At 65.8% G+C, this 298-nt stretch overlaps 1 protein-coding gene across 1 annotated transcript in view; it reads left to right on the forward strand.

Moving 5' to 3' along the window:
* Window positions 1–113: 113 nt before the first annotated feature.
* Window positions 114–298, forward strand: part of LOC103781082 (tudor domain-containing protein 15-like) — an 8,067-nt gene continuing 7,882 nt past the window's right edge. The window contains exon 1 of the mRNA XM_008948785.1: window positions 114–141. Within this exon, the coding sequence (XP_008947033.1) occupies window positions 114–141 (28 nt within the window). The remainder of the gene's footprint in view (window positions 142–298) is intronic.

The raw sequence follows: 298 nt of genomic DNA on the forward strand, positions 1-298 counted from the left end.
CAAGGCGGGTGCCTCCGTCGCCATTTTGCCAGCGAGGCTTCAGCCCGGGCGGGGTGTGAGGGGCAGCGGGGTTCCGCGTCTGGGTGCTGTGGAATGATCGTGCTGAGGTAGTTATGGCTCTCACGCGTCGGCTCTGCGCTGGTGAGTTGCTAATGAAGGGTCGAGGTGTTTGTTTTGGGGTCTCACCTGGCGGTCCGCGCGTTGTCGAGTCGGAGCCCCGCTTCTCTCAGTGAGCGCTGCCTGGGACGTCAGGCAGCCCCGGCAGAGATGTGGCTGTGGAGGGCAGCGCAGGGACCCG

The sequence above is a fragment of the Merops nubicus genome, unplaced genomic scaffold, assembly GCF_000691845.1.
Source record: "Merops nubicus isolate BGI_N331 unplaced genomic scaffold, ASM69184v1 scaffold37351, whole genome shotgun sequence".
Taxonomy (NCBI): Eukaryota; Metazoa; Chordata; class Aves; order Coraciiformes; family Meropidae; genus Merops; species Merops nubicus.